Source organism: Ornithodoros turicata, chromosome 3 (genome assembly GCF_037126465.1).
Source record: "Ornithodoros turicata isolate Travis chromosome 3, ASM3712646v1, whole genome shotgun sequence".
NCBI classification, from domain to species: Eukaryota; Metazoa; Arthropoda; class Arachnida; order Ixodida; family Argasidae; genus Ornithodoros; species Ornithodoros turicata.
Window position 1 is genome coordinate 92,308,947 of NC_088203.1, and position 20,430 is coordinate 92,329,376.

Below are 20,430 nucleotides of genomic sequence, written 5' to 3' on the forward strand. Positions count from 1 at the left end.
AGTGCAGAATCGGTAAGCGATCAAAGGTAAGCTATCTGATCGTAGATGGCCTACAGAATTTAATATTAAGCAGTGCTGGTTGTAGGAAGCTCTAACCGGACTTTTTAAACACCTGGAGTGTCCCATAATCAAATTTTGTAAAGTCTACTCATACGGAACTGCAGCGCCTCCGTTTACAAAAATTGTGCACAAAATCCTGCAAAAGAAACGCGAAAAAATGGACTCTTCCAGCGTCAGGGTTTTCCTTGGACGAGTTCATTAATGGACTCGTCCGGGGATGGAAAGGACACCCCTCAGACGAGTCCATTCATGAACTCGTCCAAGGGGTGGCCTTTCCCTCCCCGGACGAGTCCACTCCCTAGAAGTCACTTTGGACGACCTTGAACGACCCTGAACGACCTCTATCTGACCTCTACATGACCTCTAAAGCGACCTTCAAACTCTGAACAGTTTGTCGAAAAACGGCCCAAAAAAATTAATCCCGTTTGACCTTGTTTGACCTTGAATAACCTTGCTTGACCTCAAACGTGGCCTTGAATTAGTTCCGGACGTTCCCGCTAGGGGGCGCTGCACTTTGCGCAGGAAATTCAGGATTTTGGGCGCGAGAACTGCCAGTTTTGCCTATTCTACTGAGCACATCAATGGACTCGTCCAATGGGGGTGTGCTTTACACCCCTGCAGGACGAGTCCATTTCACTTAATGGATCCGAACAAGATTTTCAGGTTAGAAAAAAGTCTAGAATGTCCTATGGGAGAGGGGTCGTGCTATCCTTCTCGCCCTTCTCGTAGTCTTTTACGGGGCGAACTTTTCAGGAGTAGTTTTAGCGCAATCTATAGGCAAGAGCCGCTTACCTTTCCAGCATTCTGAATTATGCAAATCTTCTTTGGCATCACGGTGTTACGAATAAATTTTATTCATTACTAGAAAATAAAACGGACAAATGAAGTTTGTAATGGCACGTCTTTGTAGCCCTTCCTGCATAATTCCAACTGCAGAAACTATCGAGCAATATATACAGCAATACAGAGCTCTCGGAGTTTTCTGAAGCCAAATTTCCAAAGTCCTTCCCCGCTCTTGAGATGAGCGTATGTAGTACAGATGGATGACAGAGAATAACAACGAAACTGCAACGTGTGAACCCAGATATTTATTCGCATTATTTATTCATTCGCATTCCTCGCAGAATCCAACATATGTACACTCACGCTTCTGAACAACTGAAACTCTAACCGACATAATCAAAGGGGAGAATGGAGAAAGCATTCAAACTCCCTCCCCCTCTCGTCCTTCATTCCACGAACCTGTAGTTTCACCCTGTGCACCCAAGGTCCTTCGTTCCCTTCATTTCCACATGCAAAATAAAGAGCACCCTCTATTGAGTCTATGTGCATGATTACAACGCGATATAAGCACTTAAAACTAGTAATGGCTAAGTTACTACAAAAAGTAAGTAAGTTAGTGGTAGCCTGCAAAGACAACTGAGTTGCAGTTACTGTTTTTGAAATGTAACTAGTAAAGTAACTTGGATGCTCTACTGGTAACTTCTAAGGAAAAAAAGTCGAATAAACGCAAAAATCAGTTTTTGCACGGTGGGATTTAGTCTAGGTCAATGTTTCCCCAACTGTGCTTCGCGACAGACTCAGCAAAGGGGGGGGGGGGCAGAGAGCACGAAGAGAAAGACACAAATAATGTCCATAGACCATGATCTGACCACTAGTATGCGTTACAGAAGAGCTCCTGGGAGCAAACAAAGTCACTTCTCGAATAGGAACAGCCATTCCTGTTGAGATACTTAAGTTTTCTTCGTGCAATGACTTGTAGCCCAGCTGAGTACATAACTTTAATATCTCACCATATTAACCGCCAAATTACATTTCAGCGACAACTTTCGTTGCTACTGCTGATGCATTAAAATCGAAAAGCTCGTTTGGGAGGTGGGGGGAAGGAGGGGTTCCACGGTGCCTTATATTTTGGGTGAGAGGTAGTAGGGTAGAGTGTGGGAAGCACTGGTCTAGGTCATACTGGGCGTGTATGAGGTAACAACATTCATGGAATCCCTGATTAGGAAAAGTGGCAATGTACTTCAAGCCTAGGTCCACGCAAAATATTACCGTACCTGAGTAAATTGGCTTCATTTTGCAGTTACTTTAACCGCAACCATTAACTCATTACAGTTCGAAGTTACTTTTCTAGAATAGTAATTCGATACAGTTACAAGTTACTTGGAACTTGTAGTTACTACCCAAGACTGCTTAAAACGGATATGCCTGACCCATTTGTGTTCTCTGAGGCCGAATTTCAAGTCCCACGCAACCTGTGCAATAAGAAGTATCTTCAACTGGTTGTGTGTACCTACTGTAAGCAATCTATGCACTTTTATTTCCGGAGGTCCTCCTTCCTGTGCTCAGTAGATCTGCAGAATAAAGAGGAACTTTTATTGAGCAATGTGTGCTTAATTTCACCTCAATAGAAGCACTGTTAATGTTCCCAGGCAACTTGAGGCTAGTGTTGGGTTTTTCCTTTTGTATGTTCCAGCCTCAGAACAATCACTTTCTATCAAGAAAATTAGGATATAAGACTAACCTCTTGGTATTTTCTCAGGCCAAATTCCGGAGGTCCTCCTTCCTGTTCTCAGTAGACCTGCAGAATAAAGAGGAACATTTATTGAGCACTGTGTGCTTAATTTCATCTCAATAGAAGCAAGGTTAATGCTCCCAGGCACCTTGAGGGTTGTGTTGGGTTTTTCCATTTGTATGTTCCAGCCTCAGAACAATCACTTTCCATCAAGAAAATTAGGATATAAGACTAACCGCTTAGTATTTTATCAGGTCAAATTCCGGAGGTCCTCCTTCCTGTTGTCAGTAGACCCGCATAATAAAGAGGAACATTTATTGAGCACTGTGTGCTTACTTCCAGCTCAATAGAAGCACTGTTAATGTTCCCAGGCAACTTGAGGCTTGCGTTGGGTTTTCCTTTTGTATGTTCCAGCTTCAGAACAATTACTTCCCATCAGGATAATTAGGATAAGACTAGCCTCGTGGTGTTCTTGGAGGCCTGATTCCGGAGGTCCTCCTTCCCGTTCTCAGTAGACCTGCAGAATTAAGAGGAACTTTTATTGAGCATTGCGTGCTTAATTTCAGCTCAATAGAAGCACTGGTAATGTCCCCAGGCAACTAAAGGCTTGTGGTGGGTTTTCTTTTTGTATGTTCCAGCTTCAGAACAATTACTTTTCATGAGGGTAATTAGGATAAGACTAACTTCTTGGTGTTTTTGGAGGCCTGATGCTGGAGGTCCTCCTTCCTGTTCTAAGTAGACCTGCAGAATAAAGAGGAACTTTTATTGAGCATTGTGTGCTTAATTTCAGCTCAATAGAAGCCCTGTTAATGTTCCCACGCAACTTGAGGCTTCTGTTGGGTTTTCCTTCTGTATGTTCCAGCTTCAGAACAATTACTTTCATGAGGGTAATTAGGATAAGACTAACCTCTTGCTGTTTTTGGAGACCTGATTCCGAAGGTCTTCCTTCCTGTTCTCAGTAGACCTGCAGAACAAAGAGGAACTTTTTTGAGCATTGTGTGCTTAATTTCAGCTCCATAGAAGCACTGTTAGTGTTCCCAGGCACGTTGAAGCTTGTGTTGGGTTTTCCTTTTGTATGTTCCAGCTTCAGAACAATTACTTTTCATGAGGGTAATTAGGATAAGACTAACTTCTTGGTGGTTTTGGAGGCCTGATGCTGGAGGAAATCCTTCCTGTTCTAAGTAGACCTGCACAATAAAGATGAACTTTTATTGAGCATTGTGTGCTTAATTTCAGCTCAATAGAAGCACTGCTAATGTTACCAGGCAACTTGAGGCTTCTGTTGGGTTTTTCCTTTGTATGTTCCAGCCTCAGAACAATTACTTTCCATCAGGGTAATTAGGATAAGACTAACCTCTTGGTGTTTTTGGAGGCCTGATTCCGGAGGTCCTCCTTCCTGTTCTCAGTAAACCTGCAGAACAAAGAGGAACATTTTTTGAGCATTGTGTGCTTAATTTCAGCTCCATATAAGCACTGTTAACGTTCCCAGGTAACTTGAGGCTTCTGTTGGGTTTTTCCTTTGTATGTTCCAGCCTCAGAACAATTACTTTCCATCAGGGTAATTAGGATAAGACTAACCTCTTGGTGTTTTTGGAGGCCTAATTCCGGAGGTCCTCCTTCCTGTTCTCAGTAGACCTGTAGGATAAAGAGAAACTTTTATTGAGCATTGTATGCTTAATTTCAGCTCAATAGAAGCACTGTTAATGTTCCCAAGAAACTTGAGGCTTCTGTTGGGTTTTCCTTTTGTATGTTCCGGCTTCAGAACAATTACTTTCATGAGGGTAATTAGGATAAGACTAACCTCTTGGTGTTTTTGGAGACCTGATTCCGGAGGTCTTCCTTCCTGTTCTCAGTAGACCTGCAGAATAAAGAGAAACTTTTTTGAGCATTGTGTGCTTAATTTCAGCTCCATAGAAGCACAGTTAGTGTTCCCAGGCACGTTGAAGCTTGTGTTGGGTTTTCCTTTTGTATGTTCCAGCTTCAGAACAATTACTTTCCATGAGGGTAATTAGGATAAGACTAACCTCTTGGTGTTTTTGGAGGCCTGATGCTGGAGGTCCTCCTTCCTGTTCTCAGTAGACCTGCAGAATAAAGAGGAACATTTTTTGTTAGAAGAGGGCGACAACAGCCTTGTGGCGCATGAGCACTGTGTCTCGCGCACTCATTCTAGCCTGTCGTAGCCTGTCATTAAACCTGTTGTTTCGCACTGCTCCCGTGACACGAATACGTCCAGCGATACAAGAGAGTGCTTCTATTGTAAGAAGAATGGACACATCAGAAGGAACTGCGCTGCTTGGAAGGCGCAGAGAAAATCGCAGAAACAAAGAAGCAGACAGCGTGCTAAGACGGCAGTATCTCAGCACTCGTCTTCGTCGGAGATTGCTTTTCTTTTATCGAGAAATTCTTCTGCCAAGGATTGGTACATCGACTCAGGCGCCACAAGTCATATGTGCAACGACCTGAACTTTTTCACGCGGAACTTCAGGGAGAAGACAGAAGTGGTTACAGTTGCGAATGGTCAGCACGTTTCTTCTCAAGGCGTGCGAGATGGCACCCTGCAGTGTCGGATATCGCCGTCGGTAGTCAAGACTGTTCCTGTGACAGAAGTCCTTTACGTGCCTTCTCTGGAGGGTAACCTCCTTTCCGTGAAGAGATTAACTGGTCTCGGCAACGTGGTGACCTTCCGGGGAGACCGGTGCACGGTTGCTAAGAATAAGCAGGTCTTGGCTACAGGAAAGCTCGAGCGGGACCTTTACCGGCTTGTGACAGCTAAGACCGAAGTGGCTAACATTACACAAGCTTCGCATCATAGGAATTGCATCCACATTTGGCACCATCGGTTAGGGCACCGAGATGCACAAGCCGTAAAGCAATTGTACAGGGATGGTTTGGCAGACGGAATCCTTATTGAAGACTGCGACCGGCTGCTCAAATGCACAAGCTGTATAAAAGGAAAAATGAAGCGGGCATCCTTCCCAAAAGTGAGCGGTTCAAGAGCGGAAGGCGTACTGGACCTGGTACATACGGACGTTTGCGGGCCCATGAGGGTTCTTACGCCGAGCAAGAACAAGTACTTTGTAACGTTTATCGATGACTACTCTCGGTACACTGTGTTATACTTGCTAAAGTCCAAGGACGAGGTACCTTCGAAACTTAAAGAGTACCTTGCATTAGTAAAGACTAAGTTTGGCACGTACCCGAAGGTCCTGCGTGGGGACAACGGAACCGAGTACACTGGCAGTACATCTCGACTGATTCTGCGAGACTGTGGGGTTGAGCTTCAGACCACCGTTCCGTATAGCCCTCAGCAAAACGGTGTAGCAGAAAGGAAAAACCGCACACTGTGTGAGAGTGCCAGGCGCATGCTTTTTGGAGCGGATATGCCAACGACTTTTTGGAGCGAAGCCATCGTGACGGCGTGCTACCTCCAAAACCGTCTACCAGGCAGAGCAGTTCACAGAACACCTTACGAGCTGTGGTACGGCAAAAAGCCGAGCTTGGAACATCTCAGGATGTTTGGGAGTCACGTCTTCGTGCATGTTCCAAAGGAAAAACGGTCTAAATGGGATGCTCGTGCTGTCGAAGGGAGACTGGTTGGCTACGGAGAAACTCAGAAGGGATACCGAGTACTTCTCAAGGGGAGTCATAAGATAAAGGTGACTCGGGACGCGGTAATCGATGAAGCTCCAATCATACAGAAGTTCTGCTCGGAATCGTCTCCACCATGTCACGAAGAATCAGGAGATCACCGGCTACGTCATGAAGCGGGTGCAGATAGTCCCAGCGAGATAGAAGTAGAGATGTGGCCGAGCATATCTTCACCCGGGGAAGAAGAGGTCAGTGGTACACCGGGAGAGGATCGAGGGACAGCCGTAGCTGAGCTTCGGCGTTCGGCTAGGAGCAATAAGGGCGTCCCGCCAGACCGATTTTCCTACATCGCTCAGGCCGCGCCAACTGCTGATCCTGGGAGCTGGAAAGAAGTTCAAGCATTGCCAGCTTGTGAGAGAGTGAAGTGGATTGAGGCTGCAAACGAAGAGATTGCTTCACTTCACCAACTTAACACGTGGGCTCTTGTGGAGCTTCCCCCTGGAAAACGACCATTCGGTTGCAAATGGGTTTTCAAAACAAAGAGAGACAAAGACGGCAATGTTGAGAGATACAAGGCAAGGCTCGTTGCCCAGGGGTACTCTCAAAAATACGGAGAGGACTACGACGCTACTTTCGCCCCCGTTGCAAAGCTTACGACCTTGCGGGTTCTTCTCACGGTATCAGCTTCACGAAAGTTGCAGGTTCGTCACTACGATGTGAAGACTGCTTTCCTCAATGGAGTGATTGAAGAAGACATATACATGAGACAGCCCGAAGGTTTCGTTTCGGTGGGTAAAGAGCATCTAGTCTGCAAGCTGCAGAGATCCCTCTATGGGCTCAAGCAGGCCGCAAGGGCATGGAACATCAAGGCAAACGAAGTCTTTCTTGAAGAGGGCTTCAGCCGTAGCGAGGCAGACCCCTGCCTCTACTTCAAGACAGAAAAAGGCAGTCGCATATATATCCTTCTCTATGTTGACGATATGCTGATTTGCCACAAGGATGATTCAGTCATTACTGGAGTCTGGAAAAGTTTGAACAAGCATTTCGAGCTCAAGGACCTTGGGCATGTCAGCCGGTACCTAGGAATCGAAATAGAGAGATCAGAAGATGGTTGCTTCTACATCCACCAAGCTAAAAAGATCGACACCCTTCTGGAAAAATACCAGCTCATGGACGTCAAGCCTAGTCACACACCTATGGACCCCGACTACCTGAAATTTAGTGGGGATCACAGCTTACTGCCGACCAACGATCAGTACCGTCAAGCTGTCGGGGAGCTGCTGTACTTGAGCACAACTACGCGACCGGACATTGCTTGTGCCATCGGAATTCTTTGTCGTCGCGTGAGTAAGCCACGCCAGCAAGACTGGAATGCCGTGAAAAAGCTTTTACGTTACTTGAAGTACACCAGGAGCTTAAAGCTGAAGCTCTCCGGGCAGCCAGGTATGAAGCTGGAGTGCTACGTGGATGCGGATTGGGCAGGAGATGTGTCGGACCGCAAATCGACTAGCGGGTACTTCGTCCAGCTGGGAGGCAGTCCCGTCTCCTGGTCCACGAGGAAACAGATGTCTGTAGCATTGTCATCTACAGAGGCCGAATATGTCGCAGCGGCACACGCGTCACAAGAAGTTTTGTGGCTTCGACAGCTCTTACAAGTTTTTGGTTATGACCAACTTCAGCCGACCTGCCTTTACGAGGACAACCAAGGCTGCATCAAGCTTGCACTTCGCGAGGGACACAGCGCGCGAACAAAACACATTGACGTGCGACATCATCATCTCAGAGATTTGGTCCAACGCGGAGTCATACACCTGCAATACTGCGAAACAGCCAGGATGGTCGCCGACGCATTAACCAAACCCATCCCGCGACCGCGACTACTGCTTCTGAGGGAGCACATGGGTCTCTTTGAGCATTAGTTGTCGAGGGGGGGTGTTAGAAGAGGGCGACAACAGCCTTGTGGCGCATGAGCACTGTGTCTCGCGCACTCATTCTAGCCTGTCGTAGCCTGTCATTAAACCTGTTGTTTCGCACTGCCGCACTGCGCTCTTACTTCTTCATTTTTTGAGCATTGTGTGCTTAATTTCAGCTCCATAGAAGCACAGTTAGTGTTCCCAGGCACGTTGAAGCTTGTGTTCGGTTTTCCTTTTGTATGTTCCAGCTTCAGAACAATTACTTTCCATGAGGGTAATTAGGATAAGACTAACCTCTTGGTGTTTTTGGAGGCCTGATTCTGGAGGTCCTCCTTCCTGTTCTCAGTAGACCTGCAGAATAAAGAGGAAGTTTTATTGAGCATTGTGTGCTTAATTTCAGCTCAATAGAAGCACTGTTAATGTTCCCAAGCAACTTGAGGCTTGTGTTGGGTTTTCATTCTGTATGTTCCAGCTTCAGAACAATTACTTTCATGATGGTAATTAGGATAAGACAAACCTCTTGGTGTTTTTGGAGACCTGATTCCGGAGGTCTTCCTTCCTGTTCTCAGTAGACCTGCAGAATAAAGAGGAACTTTTTTGAGCATTGTGTGCTTAATTTCAGCTCAATAGAAGCACTGTTATGTTCGCAGGCACCTTGAAGCTTGTGTTGGGTTTTCATTTTGTATGTTCCAGCTTCAGAACAATTACTTTCCATGGGGGTAATTAGGATAAGACTAACCTCTTGGTGTTTTTGGAGGCCTGATTCCGGAGGTCCTCCTTCCTGTTCTCAGTAGACCTGCAGAATAAAGAGTAACTTTTATTGAGCATTGTGTGCTTAATTTCAGCTCAATAGAAGCACTGTTAATGTTCCCAGGCAACTTGAGGCTTGTGTTGGGTTTTCCTTTTGTATGTTCCTGCTTCCGAACAATTACTTTCCATGAGGGTAATTAGGATAAGACTAACCTCTTGGTGTTTTTGGAGGCCTGATTCCGGAGGTCCTCCTTCCTGTTCTCAGTAGACCTGCAGAATAAAGAGGAAGTTTTATTGAGCATTGTGTGCTTAATTTCAGCTCAATAGAAGCACTGTTAATGTTCCCAAGCAACTTGAGGCTTGTGTTGGGTTTTCATTCTGTATGTTCCAGCTTCAGAACAATTACTTTCATGATGGTAATTAGGATAAGACAAACCTCTTGGTGTTTTTGGAGACCTGATTCCGGAGGTCTTCCTTCCTGTTCTCAGTAGACCTGCAGAATAAAGAGGAACTTTTATTGAGCATCGTGTGCTTAATTTCAGCTCAATAGAAGCACTGTTAATGTTCGCAGGCACCTTGAAGCTTGTGTTGGGTTTTCCTTTTGTATGTTCCAGCTTCAGAACAATTACTTTCCATGGGGGTAATTAGGATAAGACTAACCTCTTGGTGTTTTTGGAGGCCTGATTTCGGAGGTCCTCCTTCCTGTTCTCAGTAGACCTGCAGAATAAAGAGGAACTTTTATTGAGCATTGTGTGCTTAATTTCAGCTCAATAGAAGCACTGTTAATGTTCCCAGGCAACTTGAGGCTTGTGTTGGGTTTTCCTTTTGTATGTTCCTGCTTCCGAACAATTACTTTCCATGAGGGTAATTAGGATAAGACTAACCTTTTGGTGTTTTTGGAGGCCTGATTCCGGAGGTCCTCCTTCCTGTTCTCAGTAGACCTGCAGAATAAAGAGGAAGTTTTATTGAGCATTGTGTGCTTAATTTCAGCTCAATAGAAGCACTGTTAATGTTCCCAAGCAACTTGAGGCTTGTGTTGGGTTTTCATTCTGTATGTTCCAGCTTCAGAACAATTACTTTCATGATGGTAATTAGGATAAGACTAACCTCTTGGTGTTTTTGGAGGCCTGATTCCGGAGGTCCTCCTTCCTGTTCTCAGTAGACCTGCAGAATAAAGAGGAAGTTTTATTGAGCATTGTGTGCTTAATTTCAGCTCAATAGAAGCACTGTTAATGTTCCCAAGCAACTTGAGGCTTGTGTTGGGTTTTCATTCTGTATGTTCCAGCTTCAGAACAATTACTTTCATGATGGTAATTAGGATAAGACAAACCTCTTGGTGTTTTTGGAGACCTGATTCCGGAGGTCTTCCTTCCTGTTCTCAGTAGACCTGCAGAATAAAGAGGAACTTTTATTGAGCATCGTGTGCTTAATTTCAGCTCAATAGAAGCACTGTTAATGTTCGCAGGCACCTTGAAGCTTGTGTTGGGTTTTCCTTTTGTATGTTCCAGCTTCAGAACAATTACTTTCCATGGGGGTAATTAGGATAAGACTAACCTCTTGGTGTTTTTGGAGGCCTGATTCCGGAGGTCCTCCTTCCTGTTCTCAGTAGACCTGCAGAATAAAGAGGAACTTTTTTGAGCATTGTGTGCTTAATTTCAGCTCAATAGAAGCACTGTTATGTTCGCAGGCACCTTGAAGCTTGTGTTGGGTTTTCATTTTGTATGTTCCAGCTTCAGAACAATTACTTTCCATGGGGGTAATTAGGATAAGACTAACCTCTTGGTGTTTTTGGAGGCCTGATTCCGGAGGTCCTCCTTCCTGTTCTCAGTAGACCTGCAGAATAAAGAGTAACTTTTATTGAGCATTGTGTGCTTAATTTCAGCTCAATAGAAGCACTGTTAATGTTCCCAGGCAACTTGAGGCTTGTGTTGGGTTTTCCTTTTGTATGTTCCTGCTTCCGAACAATTACTTTCCATGAGGGTAATTAGGATAAGACTAACCTCTTGGTGTTTTTGGAGGCCTGATTCCGGAGGTCCTCCTTCCTGTTCTCAGTAGACCTGCAGAATAAAGAGGAAGTTTTATTGAGCATTGTGTGCTTAATTTCAGCTCAATAGAAGCACTGTTAATGTTCCCAAGCAACTTGAGGCTTGTGTTGGGTTTTCATTCTGTATGTTCCAGCTTCAGAACAATTACTTTCATGATGGTAATTAGGATAAGACAAACCTCTTGGTGTTTTTGGAGACCTGATTCCGGAGGTCTTCCTTCCTGTTCTCAGTAGACCTGCAGAATAAAGAGGAACTTTTATTGAGCATCGTGTGCTTAATTTCAGCTCAATAGAAGCACTGTTAATGTTCGCAGGCACCTTGAAGCTTGTGTTGGGTTTTCCTTTTGTATGTTCCAGCTTCAGAACAATTACTTTCCATGGGGGTAATTAGGATAAGACTAACCTCTTGGTGTTTTTGGAGGCCTGATTTCGGAGGTCCTCCTTCCTGTTCTCAGTAGACCTGCAGAATAAAGAGGAACTTTTATTGAGCATTGTGTGCTTAATTTCAGCTCAATAGAAGCACTGTTAATGTTCCCAGGCAACTTGAGGCTTGTGTTGGGTTTTCCTTTTGTATGTTCCTGCTTCCGAACAATTACTTTCCATGAGGGTAATTAGGATAAGACTAACCTTTTGGTGTTTTTGGAGGCCTGATTCCGGAGGTCCTCCTTCCTGTTCTCAGTAGACCTGCAGAATAAAGAGGAAGTTTTATTGAGCATTGTGTGCTTAATTTCAGCTCAATAGAAGCACTGTTAATGTTCCCAAGCAACTTGAGGCTTGTGTTGGGTTTTCATTCTGTATGTTCCAGCTTCAGAACAATTACTTTCATGATGGTAATTAGGATAAGACTAACCTCTTGGTGTTTTTGGAGGCCTGATTCCGGAGGTCCTCCTTCCTGTTCTCAGTAGACCTGCAGAATAAAGAGGAAGTTTTATTGAGCATTGTGTGCTTAATTTCAGCTCAATAGAAGCACTGTTAATGTTCCCAAGCAACTTGAGGCTTGTGTTGGGTTTTCATTCTGTATGTTCCAGCTTCAGAACAATTACTTTCATGATGGTAATTAGGATAAGACAAACCTCTTGGTGTTTTTGGAGACCTGATTCCGGAGGTCTTCCTTCCTGTTCTCAGTAGACCTGCAGAATAAAGAGGAACTTTTATTGAGCATCGTGTGCTTAATTTCAGCTCAATAGAAGCACTGTTAATGTTCGCAGGCACCTTGAAGCTTGTGTTGGGTTTTCCTTTTGTATGTTCCAGCTTCAGAACAATTACTTTCCATGGGGGTAATTAGGATAAGACTAACCTCTTGGTGTTTTTGGAGGCCTGATTCCGGAGGTCCTCCTTCCTGTTCTCAGTAGACCTGCAGAATAAAGAGGAACTTTTATTGAGCATTGTGTGCTTAATTTCAGCTCAATAGAAGCACTGTTAATGTTCCCAGGCAACTTGAGGCTTGTGTTGGGTTTTCCTTTTGTATGTTCCTGCTTCCGAACAATTACTTTCCATGAGGGTAATTAGGATAAGACTAACCTTTTGGTGTTTTTGGAGGCCTGATTCCGGAGGTCCTCCTTCCTGTTCTCAGTAGACCTGCAGAATAAAGAGGAAGTTTTATTGAGCATTGTGTGCTTAATTTCAGCTCAATAGAAGCACTGTTAATGTTCCCAAGCAACTTGAGGCTTGTGTTGGGTTTTCATTCTGTATGTTCCAGCTTCAGAACAATTACTTTCATGATGGTAATTAGGATAAGACTAACCTCTTGGTGTTTTTGGAGACCTGATTCTGGAGGTCCTCCTTCCTGTTCTCAGTAGACCTGCAGAATAAAGAGGAAGTTTTATTGAGCATCGTGTGCTTAATTTCAGCTCAATAGAAGCACTGTTAATGTTCCCAAGCAACTTGAGGCTTGTGTTGGGTTTTCATTCTGTATGTTCCAGCTTCAGAACAATTACTTTCATGATGGTAATTAGGATAAGACAAACCTCTTGGTGTTTTTGGAGACCTGATTCCGGAGGTCTTCCTTCCTGTTCTCAGTAGACCTGCAGAATAAAGAGGAACTTTTTTGAGCATTGTGTGCTTAATTTCAGCTCAATAGAAGCACTGTTAATGTTCGCAGGCACCTTGAAGCTTGTGTTGGGTTTTCATTTTGTATGTTCCAGCTTCAGAACAATTACTTTCCATGGGGGTAATTAGGATAAGACTAACCTCTTGGTGTTTTTGGAGGCCTGATTCCGGAGGTCCTCCTTCCTGTTCTCAGTAGACCTGCAGAATAAAGAGGAACTTTTATTGAGCATTGTGTGCTTAATTTCAGCTCAATAGAAGCACTGTTAATGTTCCCAGGCAACTTGAGGCTTGTGTTGGGTTTTCCTTTTGTATGTTCCTGCTTCCGAACAATTACTTTCCATGAGGGTAATTAGGATAAGGCTAACCTCTTGGTGTTTTTGGAGGCCTGATTCCGGAGGTCCTCCTTCCTGTTCTCAGTAGACCTGCAGAATAAAGAGGAAGTTTTATTGAGCATTGTGTGCTTAATTTCAGCTCAATAGAAGCACTGTTAATGTTCCCAAGCAACTTGAGGCTTGTGTTGGGTTTTCATTCTGTATGTTCCAGCTTCAGAACAATTACTTTCATGATGGTAATTAGGATAAGACAAACCTCTTGGTGTTTTTGGAGACCTGATTCCGGAGGTCTTCCTTCCTGTTCTCAGTAGACCTGCAGAATAAAGAGGAACTTTTATTGAGCATCGTGTGCTTAATTTCAGCTCAATAGAAGCACTGTTAATGTTCGCAGGCACCTTGAAGCTTGTGTTGGGTTTTCCTTTTGTATGTTCCAGCTTCAGAACAATTACTTTCCATGGGGGTAATTAGGATAAGACTAACCTCTTGGTGTTTTTGGAGGCCTGATTCCGGAGGTCCTCCTTCCTGTTCTCAGTAGACCTGCAGAATAAAGAGGAACTTTTATTGAGCATTGTGTGCTTAATTTCAGCTCAATAGAAGCACTGTTAATGTTCCCAGGCAACTTGAGGCTTGTGTTGGGTTTTCCTTTTGTATGTTCCTGCTTCCGAACAATTACTTTCCATGAGGGTAATTAGGATAAGACTAACCTTTTGGTGTTTTTGGAGGCCTGATTCCGGAGGTCCTCCTTCCTGTTCTCAGTAGACCTGCAGAATAAAGAGGAAGTTTTATTGAGCATTGTGTGCTTAATTTCAGCTCAATAGAAGCACTGTTAATGTTCCCAAGCAACTTGAGGCTTGTGTTGGGTTTTCATTCTGTATGTTCCAGCTTCAGAACAATTACTTTCATGATGGTAATTAGGATAAGACTAACCTCTTGGTGTTTTTGGAGGCCTGATTCCGGAGGTCCTCCTTCCTGTTCTCAGTAGACCTGCAGAATAAAGAGGAAGTTTTATTGAGCATTGTGTGCTTAATTTCAGCTCAATAGAAGCACTGTTAATGTTCCCAAGCAACTTGAGGCTTGTGTTGCGTTTTCATTCTGTATGTTCCAGCTTCAGAACAATTACTTTCATGATGGTAATTAGGATAAGACAAACCTCTTGGTGTTTTTGGAGACCTGATTCCGGAGGTCTTCCTTCCTGTTCTCAGTAGACCTGCAGAATAAAGAGGAACTTTTATTGAGCATCGTGTGCTTAATTTCAGCTCAATAGAAGCACTGTTAATGTACGCAGGCACCTTGAAGCTTGTGTTGGGTTTTCCTTTTGCATGTTCCAGCTTCAGAACAATTACTTTCCATGGGGGTAATTAGGATAAGACTAACCTCTTGGTGTTTTTGGAGGCCTGATTCCGGAGGTCCTCCTTCCTGTACTCAGTAGACCTGCAGAATAAAGAGGAACTTTTATTGAGCATTGTGTGCTTAATTTCAGCTCAATAGAAGCACTGTTAATGTTCCCAGGCAACTTGAGGCTTGTGTTGGGTTTTCCTTTTGTATGTTCCTGCTTCCGAACAATTACTTTCCATGAGGGTAATTAGGATAAGACTAACCTTTTGGTGTTTTTGGAGGCCTGATTCCGGAGGTCCTCCTTCCTGTTCTCAGTAGACCTGCAGAATAAAGAGGAAGTTTTATTGAGCATTGTGTGCTTAATTTCAGCTCAATAGAAGCACTGTTAATGTTCCCAAGCAACTTGAGGCTTGTGTTGGGTTTTCATTCTGTATGTTCCAGCTTCAGAACAATTACTTTCATGATGGTAATTAGGATAAGACTAACCTCTTGGTGTTTTTGGAGACCTGATTCTGGAGGTCCTCCTTCCTGTTCTCAGTAGACCTGCAGAATAAAGAGGAAGTTTTATTGAGCATTGTGTGCTTAATTTCAGCTCAATAGAAGCACTGTTAATGTTCCCAAGCAACTTGAGGCTTGTGTTGGGTTTTCATTCTGTATGTTCCAGCTTCAGAACAATTACTTTCATGATGGTAATTAGGGTAAGACAAACCTCTTGGTGTTTTTGGAGACCTGATTCCGGAGGTCTTCCTTCCTGTTCTCAGTAGACCTGCAGAATAAAGAGGAACTTTTTTGAGCATTGTGTGCTTAATTTCAGCTCAATAGAAGCACTGTTAATGTTCGCAGGCACCTTGAAGCTTGTGTTGGGTTTTCATTTTGTATGTTCCAGCTTCAGAACAATTACTTTCCATGGGGGTAATTAGGATAAGACTAACCTCTTGGTGTTTTTGGAGGCCTGATTCCGGAGGTCCTCCTTCCTGTTCTCAGTAGACCTGCAGAATAAAGAGGAACTTTTATTGAGCATTGTGTGCTTAATTTCAGCTCAATAGAAGCACTGTTAATGTTCCCAGGCAACTTGAGGCTTGTGTTGGGTTTTCCTTTTGTATGTTCCTGCTTCCGAACAATTACTTTCCATGAGGGTAATTAGGATAAGACTAACCTCTTGGTGTTTTTGGAGGCCTGATTCCGGAGGTCCTCCTTCCTGTTCTCAGTAGACCTGCAGAATAAAGAGGAAGTTTTATTGAGCATTGTGTGCTTAATTTCAGCTCAATAGAAGCACTGTTAATGTTCCCAAGCAACTTGAGGCTTGTGTTGGGTTTTCATTCTGTATCTTCCAGCTTCAGAACAATTACTTTCATGATGGTAATTAGGATAAGACAAACCTCTTGGTGTTTTTGGAGACCTGATTCCGGAGGTCTTCCTTCCTGTTCTCAGTAGACCTGCAGAATAAAGAGGAACTTTTATTGAGCATTGTGTGCTTAATTTCAGCTCAATAGAAGCACTGTTAATGTTCGCAGGCACCTTGAAGCTTGTGTTGGGTTTTCCTTTTGTATGTTCCAGCTTCAGAACAATTACTTTCCATGGGGGTAATTAGGATAAGACTAACCTCTTGGTGTTTTTGGAGGCCTGATTCCGGAGGTCCTCCTTCCTGTTCTCAGTAGACCTGCAGAATAAAGAGGAACTTTTATTGAGCATTGTGTGCTTAATTTCAGCTCAATAGAAGCACTGTTAATGTTCCCAGGCAACTTGAGGCTTGTGTTGGGTTTTCCTTTTGTATGTTCCTGCTTCCGAACAATTACTTTCCATGAGGGTAATTAGGATAAGACTAACCTCTTGGTGTTTTTGGAGGCCTGATTCCGGAGGTCCTCCTTCCTGTTCTCAGTAGACCTGCAGAATAAAGAGGAAGTTTTATTGAGCATTGTGTGCTTAATTTCAGCTCAATAGAAGCACTGTTAATGTTCCCAAGCAACTTGAGGCTTGTGTTGGGTTTTCATTCTGTATCTTCCAGCTTCAGAACAATTACTTTCATGATGGTAATTAGGATAAGACAAACCTCTTGGTGTTTTTGGAGACCTGATTCCGGAGGTCTTCCTTCCTGTTCTCAGTAGACCTGCAGAATAAAGAGGAACTTTTATTGAGCATTGTGTGCTTAATTTCAGCTCAATAGAAGCACTGTTAATGTTCGCAGGCACCTTGAAGCTTGTGTTGGGTTTTCCTTTTGTATGTTCCAGCTTCAGAACAATTACTTTCCATGGGGGTAATTAGGATAAGACTAACCTCTTGGTGTTTTTGGAGGCCTGATTCCGGAGGTCCTCCTTCCTGTTCTCAGTAGACCTGCAGAATAAAGAGGAACTTTTATTGAGCATTGTGTGCTTAATTTCAGCTCAATAGAAGCACTGTTAATGTTCCCAGGCAACTTGAGGCTTGTGTTGGGTTTTCCTTTTGTATGTTCCTGCTTCCGAACAATTACTTTCCATGAGGGTAATTAGGATAAGACTAACCTTTTGGTGTTTTTGGAGGCCTGATTCCGGAGGTCCTCCTTCCTGTTCTCAGTAGACCTGCAGAATAAAGAGGAAGTTTTATTGAGCATTGTGTGCTTAATTTCAGCTCAATAGAAGCACTGTTAATGTTCGCAGGCACCTTGAAGCTTGTGTTGGGTTTTCATTTTGTATGTTCCAGCTTCAGAACAATTACTTTCCATGGGGGTAATTAGGATAAGACTAACCTCTTGGTGTTTTTGGAGGCCTGATTCCGGAGGTCCTCCTTCCTGTTCTCAGTAGACCTGCAGAATAAAGAGGAACTTTTATTGAGCATTGTGTGCTTAATTTCAGCTCAATAGAAGCACTGTTAATGTTCCCAGGCAACTTGAGGCTTGTGTTGGGTTTTCCTTTTGTATGTTCCTGCTTCCGAACAATTACTTTCCATGAGGGTAATTAGGATAAGACTAACCTCTTGGTGTTTTTGGAGGCCTGATTCCGGAGGTCCTCCTTCCTGTTCTCAGTAGACCTGCAGAATAAAGAGGAAGTTTTATTGAGCATTGTGTGCTTAATTTCAGCTCAATAGAAGCACTGTTAATGTTTCCAAGCAACTTGAGGCTTGTGTTGGGTTTTCATTCTGTATGTTCCAGCTTCAGAACAATTACTTTCATGATGGTAATTAGGATAAGACTAACCTCTTGGTGTTTTTGGAGACCTGATTCCGGAGGTCTTCCTTCCTGTTCTCAGTAGACCTGCAGAATAAAGAGGAACTTTGTTGAGCATTGTGTGCTTAATTTCAGCTCCATAGAAGCACTGTTAGTGTTCCCAGGCACGTTGAAGCTTGTGTTGGGTTTTCCTTTTGTATGTTCCAGCTTCAGAACAATTACTTTTCATGAGGGTAATTAGGATAAGACTAACTTCTTGGTGTTTTTGGAGGCCTGATGCTGGAGGTCCTCCTTCCTATTCTAAGTAGACCTGCAGAATAAAGAGGAAATTTTATTGAGCATTGTGTGCTTAATTTCAGCTCAATAGAAGCACTGCTAATGTTACCAGGCAACTTGAGGCTTCTGTTGGGTTTTTCCTTTGTATGTTCCAGCCTCAGAACAATTACTTTCCATCAGGGTAATTAGGATAAGACTAACCTCTTGGTGTTTTTGGAGGCCTGATTCCGGAGGTCCTCCTTCCTGTTCTCAGTAAACCTGCAGAATAAAGAGGAACATTTTTTGAGCATTGTGTGCTTAATTTCAGCTCAATAGAAGCACTGTTAGTGTTCCCAATCACGTTGAAGCTTGTGTTGGGTTTTCCTTTTGTATGTTCCAGCTTCAGAACAATTACTTTCCATGAGGGTAATAAGGATAAGACTAACCTCTTGGTGTTTTTGGAGGCCTGATTCCGGAGGTCCTCCTTCCTGTTCTCAGTAGACCTGCAGAATAAAGAGGAACTTTTTTGAGCATTGTGTGCTTAATTTCAGCTCCATAGAAGCACAGTTAGTGTTCCCAGGCACGTTGAAGCTTGTGTTCGGTTTTCCTTTTGTATGTTCCAGCTTCAGAACAATTACTTTCCATGAGGGTAATTAGGATAAGACTAACCTCTTGGTGTTTTTGGAGGCCTGATGCTGGAGGTCCTCCTTCCTGTTCTAAGTAGACCTGCAGAATAAAGAGGAACCTTTATGGAGCATTGTGTGCTTCATTTCAGCTCAATAGAAGCACTGTTAACGTTCCCAGGTAACTTGAGGCTTCTGTTGGGTTTTTCCTTTGTATGTTCCAGCCTCAGAACAATTACTTTCCATCAGGGTAATTAGGATAAGACTAACCTCTTGGTGTTTTTGGAGGCCTGATTCTGGAGGTCCTCCTTCCTGTTCTCAGTAGACCTGCAGAATAAAGAGGACCTTTTATTGAGCATTGTGTGCTTAATTTCAGCTCAATAGGAGCACTGTGAATGTTCCCAAGCAACTTGAGGCTTGTGTTGGGTTTTCCTTTTGTATGTTCCAGCTTCAGAACAATTACTTTTCATGAGGATAATTAGGATAAGACTAACTTCTTGGTGTTTTTGGAGGCCTGATGCTGGAGGTCCTCCTTCCTGTTCTAAGTAGACCTGCAGAATAAAGAGGAACTTTTATTGAGCATTGTGTGCTTAATTTCAGCTCACGAGAAGCACTGTTAATGTTCGCAGGCACCTTGAAGCTTGTGTTGGGTTTTCCTTTTGTATGTTCCAGCTTCAGAACAATTACTTTCCATGGGGGTAATTAGGATAAGACTAACCTCTTGGTGTTTTTGGAGGCCTGATTCCGGAGGTCCTCCTTCCTGTTCTCAGTAGATCTGCAGAATAAAGAGGAACTTTGATTGAGCATTGTGTGCTTAATTTCAGCTCAATAGAAGCACTGTTAATGTTCCCAAGCAACTTGAGGCTTGTGTTGGGATTTCCTTTTGTATGTTCCAGCTTCAGAACAATTACTTTCCATGAGGGTAACTAGGATAAGACTAACTTCTTGGTGTTTTTGGAGGCCTGATGCTGGAGGTCCTCCTTCCTGTTCTAAGTAGACCTGCAGAATAAAGAGGAACTTTTATTGAGCATTGTGTGCTTAATTTCAGCTCAATAGAAGCACTGCTAATGTTACCAGGCAACTTGAGGCTTCTGTTGGGTTTTTCCTTTGTATGTTCCAGCTTCAGAACAATTACTTTCCATCAGGGTAATTAGGATAAGACTAACCTCTTGGTGTTTTTGGAGGCCTGATTCCGGAGGTCCTCCTTCCTATTCTCAGTAAACCTGCAGAATAAAGAGGAACATTTTTTGAGCATTGTGTGCTTAATTTCAGCTCCATAGAAGCACAGTTAGTGTTCCCAGGCACGTTGAAGCTTGTGTTCGGTTTTCCTTCTGTATGTTCCAGCTTCAGAACAATTACTTTCCATGAGGGTAATTAGGATAAGACTAACCTCTTGGTGTTTTTGGAGGCCTGATGCTGGAGGTCCTCCTTCCTGTTCTAAGTAGACCTGCAGTATAAAGAGGAACTTTTATGGAGCATTGTGTGCTTAATTTCAGCTCAATATAAGCACTGTTAATGTTCCCAGGCAACTTGAGGCTTCTGTTGGGTTTTTCCTTTTGTATGTTGCAGCCTCAGAACAATTACTTTCCATCAAGATAATTAGGACAAAAGACTAACTTCTTGGTGTTTTCTCAGGCCCAATACCGGAGGTCCTCCTCCTCGTTCTCGATAGACCTGTGCTTCGGAGTTTCTGCTTCCTAGCCACATGCAGAATAAAATGCATCTTTTACTGAGCAGAGCCAAAACTGATTAATTTGTGTTAGGGTGGCTCGTATATTTTCCCTTTTAAAATGAAACGAAATGCAAGACTGCCGGATGATTTGTTTT

At 43.5% G+C, this 20,430-nt stretch overlaps 2 protein-coding genes and 2 long non-coding RNA genes across 4 annotated transcripts; all 4 read right to left on the reverse strand.

The window, feature by feature from the left end:
• Window positions 1–1,126: 1,126 nt before the first annotated feature.
• LOC135389744 (uncharacterized protein DKFZp434B061-like) lies at window positions 1,127–8,791 on the reverse strand. The gene is made up of 14 exons (XM_064619776.1): window positions 8,785–8,791; window positions 8,594–8,650; window positions 8,371–8,427; window positions 4,600–4,656; window positions 4,377–4,433; window positions 4,154–4,210; window positions 3,930–3,986; window positions 3,706–3,762; window positions 3,483–3,539; window positions 3,260–3,316; window positions 2,812–3,092; window positions 2,585–2,641; window positions 2,358–2,414; window positions 1,127–1,340 (listed from the first exon to the last, which is right to left on the reverse strand). Exons 1-11 carry the CDS (start codon window positions 8,789–8,791, stop codon window positions 3,031–3,033), a joined length of 582 nt encoding a protein of 193 aa, XP_064475846.1. The 3' UTR covers window positions 1,127–1,340; window positions 2,358–2,414; window positions 2,585–2,641; window positions 2,812–3,030.
• A 469-nt stretch (window positions 8,792–9,260) lies between these two features.
• Window positions 9,261–9,762, reverse strand: LOC135387472 (uncharacterized). The gene is made up of 3 exons (XR_010421137.1): window positions 9,711–9,762; window positions 9,487–9,543; window positions 9,261–9,319 (listed from the first exon to the last, which is right to left on the reverse strand). It is a non-coding gene; the product is annotated as an uncharacterized LOC135387472 (long non-coding RNA).
• A 1,285-nt stretch (window positions 9,763–11,047) lies between these two features.
• LOC135387473 (uncharacterized) lies at window positions 11,048–11,549 on the reverse strand. The gene is made up of 3 exons (XR_010421138.1): window positions 11,498–11,549; window positions 11,274–11,330; window positions 11,048–11,106 (listed from the first exon to the last, which is right to left on the reverse strand). It is a non-coding gene; the product is annotated as an uncharacterized LOC135387473 (long non-coding RNA).
• A 1,049-nt stretch (window positions 11,550–12,598) lies between these two features.
• On the reverse strand, window positions 12,599–20,430 carry LOC135389745 (uncharacterized). Its single transcript, XM_064619777.1, has 13 exons — window positions 20,221–20,430; window positions 19,994–20,050; window positions 19,770–19,826; window positions 19,546–19,602; window positions 19,322–19,378; window positions 19,098–19,154; window positions 18,874–18,930; window positions 18,650–18,706; window positions 17,756–17,812; window positions 15,316–15,352; window positions 15,073–15,129; window positions 13,285–13,341; window positions 12,599–12,671 (listed from the first exon to the last, which is right to left on the reverse strand). Exons 1-13 carry the CDS (start codon window positions 20,324–20,326, stop codon window positions 12,599–12,601), a joined length of 786 nt encoding a protein of 261 aa, XP_064475847.1. The 5' UTR covers window positions 20,327–20,430.

Excerpts from the sequence above, each read along its gene's own strand:
- LOC135389744 (XM_064619776.1), bottom strand. Across the intron at positions 3,317-3,482 it reads GTCTCCAAAAACAGCAAGAG|GTCTACTTAGAACAGGAAGG; the intron begins GTTAGTCTTATC and ends TTTATTCTGCAG. Across the intron at positions 3,093-3,259 it reads GCCTCCAAAAACACCAAGAA|GTCTACTGAGAACGGGAAGG; the intron begins GTTAGTCTTATC and ends TTAATTCTGCAG.
- LOC135389745 (XM_064619777.1), bottom strand. The coding sequence starts at position 20,326 with ATGCATTTTATTCTGCATGTGGCTAGGAAGCAGAAACTCCGAAGCACA. Across the intron at positions 19,827-19,993 it reads GCCTCCAAAAACACCAAGAG|GTTTACTGAGAATAGGAAGG; the intron begins GTTAGTCTTATC and ends TTTATTCTGCAG. Across the intron at positions 13,342-15,072 it reads GTCTCCAAAAACACCAAGAG|GTCTACTGAGAACAGGAAGG; the intron begins GTTAGTCTTATC and ends TTTATTCTGCAG.